The following is a 3,690-nucleotide window of genomic DNA, read 5'->3' as shown; positions in this document are numbered from 1 at the left end:
TACGAAAATATAACAACACAGTCTAGTTATTTTAAGCTCATATGTAATATTTGATTGTCTTTTCCTTTGACTTTGACGAATTCTGTTAATTCAAAATTTTTATATAAAACCATCAAAACTCCTAAATATTCAACGATAGCAAACAATGCCTTAGTTAAATTATAATCTTGGTTATTTTGGCATCTTGTGCCCACTCTTTTAATTCTCCATTTTATTCAATTTACAATTGGTGTTTCTATGCTTCTCAAAAATATAAGTAATTTGTCTCTAATGACCCCCATGAGACGGTGGATTTTTAAAATCATCTTTATTATTCTTTTCTCAAAAGTTACATGCTTGGCAAATGCATATAGATATATAACAACTGATAATTTACGTACTGACAGTCGTAAGTTACAAAATCTATTTTCTAGTATCCATAAGAACGCATCTGAAAATATATCCTATCCAGAGATGTTTAATCACATTCGAATAGACAGAGAATATAACACTTACATATTTTTTCTTAAGTTTGCAAAAATAACTAATAACTTGAATCAAGCCACTGATATCAACGAAAATATAATTGTAGAGAATTTCTCTAAACATGCTGCTTCAGATATTAACTTCAATCATAAATTGCATTATTATATTGGTATCAACACAAATATACGTAAAGAAATATTAAAAAATCAAAAGTTTACAACTTTATTTCGCATTGATCACAATGGAATTAAATCACAAAAGCTCATTGACAATTATAGAAACAAAAGAAAACCTAAATATGAAATTGATATAATGTTTTCAACAAATTATATAAGTGAAAATTTTGAAGAAGATTTAAAATATGCTACTTTAATCAAAAAATCATATGATGCTAATGAAAAAATTGCCATAGAAACGTCGCTATTCGATAGCAAATTGTTTTTTGAAGTTTATAAAAACTTTGTAAAAAAGAATGAGAAATTAATAAAAATAAAGCGTTTAACAAAGCCTGGAAAGAAATTATCGCATACTCTCAAAACGCGTTCATTCCATGTTTTAGTTTTTAAAAATTTTTGGTCGAAAATAAGGGCAAATTATATGCATATTGGAAATATTATTAAATTGTGGAACTGTCTAAGCAGGCACTTCATCGTGAATGGCAATGACAAAACCGTAAAAAGGTCATCAAACAATGATCTTTTCATATGTTTTTGTGCAAGCTTAGTCACCACTAAAAACAATAAACAAGTACTAAATTTCTTAAATTATAACCTCAAGAAGTCCGCAACATTTCATATGCATCAAAACTACAATAACTCTACCTCATCAGAAAAACAAGTTGATATTAACGAACGAACAGAGTATATGCCATCGAAGACATACTTGTATTTTGAACTGAATGATACTGTTGATGAAAATACGATTTTTAATATCTTTGACACATTTTCACATGCATTATTGATATTAACCTCCAAAGTATCAGAAAAAATTATTTTTCAAAACATTAGAAATATATATCGTGAGACAGATGAAGTTAGATATCATGAAATGTATTTTCGTTGTATTTATCATATTATAAAAACCATTCAATTTACAAAGATGTTAAAGGAGTCATATTTAAGCAATATTAAAATAATAACGAATTCTGATACACGACTATCGTGCATCATTGATGAACTCGATATATGTTTTTATAAAATGCACAAGAATGTTTGTAAATTATTCAATCAGTGGGTCATTCCATATTTGAATGAAATTAATCAAGGAAGAACATTATATCAAAAAGTTGAAGACAGTAATCATGGAAAAAATTATGACAAAATTTTTAAAAACAAGCGATATTTGAAAGATTACATTTGTAGCTTATTAGCTAAATGGCTCAAATTAATTGATAGTTGTGGTCTTTTGAATGCTAAAGCCCTGAAGTATGGTATTTATATTAACTGCCTTAGCATATTAAGAACACATCAAATCATTTATACATTAGCATCTATGCTTACTGCAATAAGTAGCAAGTCAATTCACCATCTTAACTTTCACCTACTTCTTGAGCACATTGTTCTCTCGCAATTCGATCCAGAAAAAGTCGAATTATTTTTCGATCAATATGAACAATACTATAAGATAAATTGTGGAAATAGTAAATAAGTTGATAGAAAAAATACAGATGAGCACTTATTGCTAGCAATGTTATGTGTGTATTTTCTTTATTATAATAAAATAACATAATTACTTTCAATAAACCATCGTATTAGCTGTAGTAAAACATTTTTAGATGTATTTTAAAAAAGCATTGATAATTTAAAATGATTTGCTAAATCAGTTGCAACTAATTAGTGGATATCTTTGAATTTATTTAGTTAATTTCATGCCACTATTCAAAAATCAAAATTCTCAAATCAAACTACATATCAGCAATTATGTTTATGGAACATAACTAACATCAAGGATAAGGATTGCTAATCTTTTAGGTTACTTTTATTTGATTTAAATTTTCAAGTTACGCTTGTGTCTTCAAGCATATTCCAATAAATGCAAAAGACAAGCTGAATAAAATATAATTCAATTAATATTTTAGATGTGTAGCTTTTGACAGAATAATTGTCTTCTAATCATTCATTTAAGCATACATAAAATTTTAGTTAACTTTCTAGACAAAGCAAATTTTAAATGCAGAAATATGATTGATTGTATTTCATTTTAGTATAAACATTTATAGACTTAATCTTAACATAATAAAACTATTTGCAATATTAATTGACTGTATAACATCAAAAATATATATATAGTAGTTTATTTCTCTCCTGAATTTTCTGATTTAGCTGTCAAATCATTCAATTCTTAAAGATTGATCAAACAAAAACATTAAAGAATAAAGTTGGGGTAGCAATGGAAGAAAAAATTGAAAATGGTGTTAGTTTGGTTCTAACTTTGGCAAAAATAGAAAGCGATTATTTCCTCGATATTGCGGATAGGCATGAAATTCGATTGGTTATTAAACAGATTGACTTTAACTTTGAAAAAAGGGGGCCAAATTACAACAAAGAAAGAGATGCCAAGAGTATGATTTCGCTTTTTTTAATATTAGAGAGATTCAAAAAACAGTTAATATTCGAAAACTTTGTTCTTAACTTTGTTGAATCTGAGATAAATGTATTTGCATCTAATCTTGACTTACTTGCATCAGATCTCTATGAACATGAAAACAATAGAAATGGTATCCATAAAAATGCAAGCTCTGCGTCTATTCAAAACAATTTGTTATGTAAGAGGCCTGAATCTTACATGTTTAGCCAACAGAGAATTAAAAATAAAAGAGCAAACTATCCTAAAAAAATATCGAGAATTTTGAAAAACTGGTTAAAAGAGAATATGAACAATCCATATCCCTCAGAATCTGAAAAGGCTATGCTTATGGAGCTTACTGGCTTGGACGTTACTCAAATTAATAATTGGTTTATTAATGCAAGAAGGCGAATTCTACCCTATATGAAAAGTAAGTATATCAAATATGAATGAAATGTATCATTTATTTTTGGTTAGATATTATTTTGCTTTTATTTGATTAAAGATTGAGGCTGTAGATAAGATGTTTTTGCAATATATTTTGTTGCAAAATTTTAACATAAATAAGGAATATGACGAAAATATTGGTTGGATAAATGATTATTATGCCATATTTTATAAGGTCTAATTTTAAGTTGATATGTTTGCCAGTTAGCATGA

General features: G+C 27.1%; 2 protein-coding genes across 2 annotated transcripts; both read left to right on the top strand.

Moving 5' to 3' along the window:
• Positions 1 to 237: 237 nt before the first annotated feature.
• Positions 238 to 2,112, top strand: VICG_02119 (uncharacterized protein; the record flags this gene model as incomplete). The annotated part of the gene is made up of 1 exon (XM_007605502.1): positions 238 to 2,112. One exon carries the CDS (start codon positions 238 to 240, stop codon positions 2,110 to 2,112), a length of 1,875 nt encoding a protein of 624 aa, XP_007605564.1.
• A 741-nt stretch (positions 2,113 to 2,853) lies between these two features.
• Positions 2,854 to 3,483, top strand: VICG_02118 (uncharacterized protein; the record flags this gene model as incomplete). The annotated part of the gene is made up of 1 exon (XM_007605501.1): positions 2,854 to 3,483. The coding sequence occupies one exon, from the start codon at positions 2,854 to 2,856 to the stop codon at positions 3,481 to 3,483; it is 630 nt and encodes a 209-aa protein (XP_007605563.1).
• Positions 3,484 to 3,690: the final 207 nt, after the last annotated feature.

Source organism: Vittaforma corneae (assembly GCF_000231115.1).
Source record: "Vittaforma corneae ATCC 50505 unplaced genomic scaffold supercont1.47, whole genome shotgun sequence".
NCBI classification, from domain to species: domain Eukaryota; kingdom Fungi; phylum Microsporidia; family Nosematidae; genus Vittaforma; species Vittaforma corneae.
The sequence above is the reverse complement of the archived record's forward strand: the minus strand, read 5'-3'. Positions and strand labels throughout refer to the sequence as shown.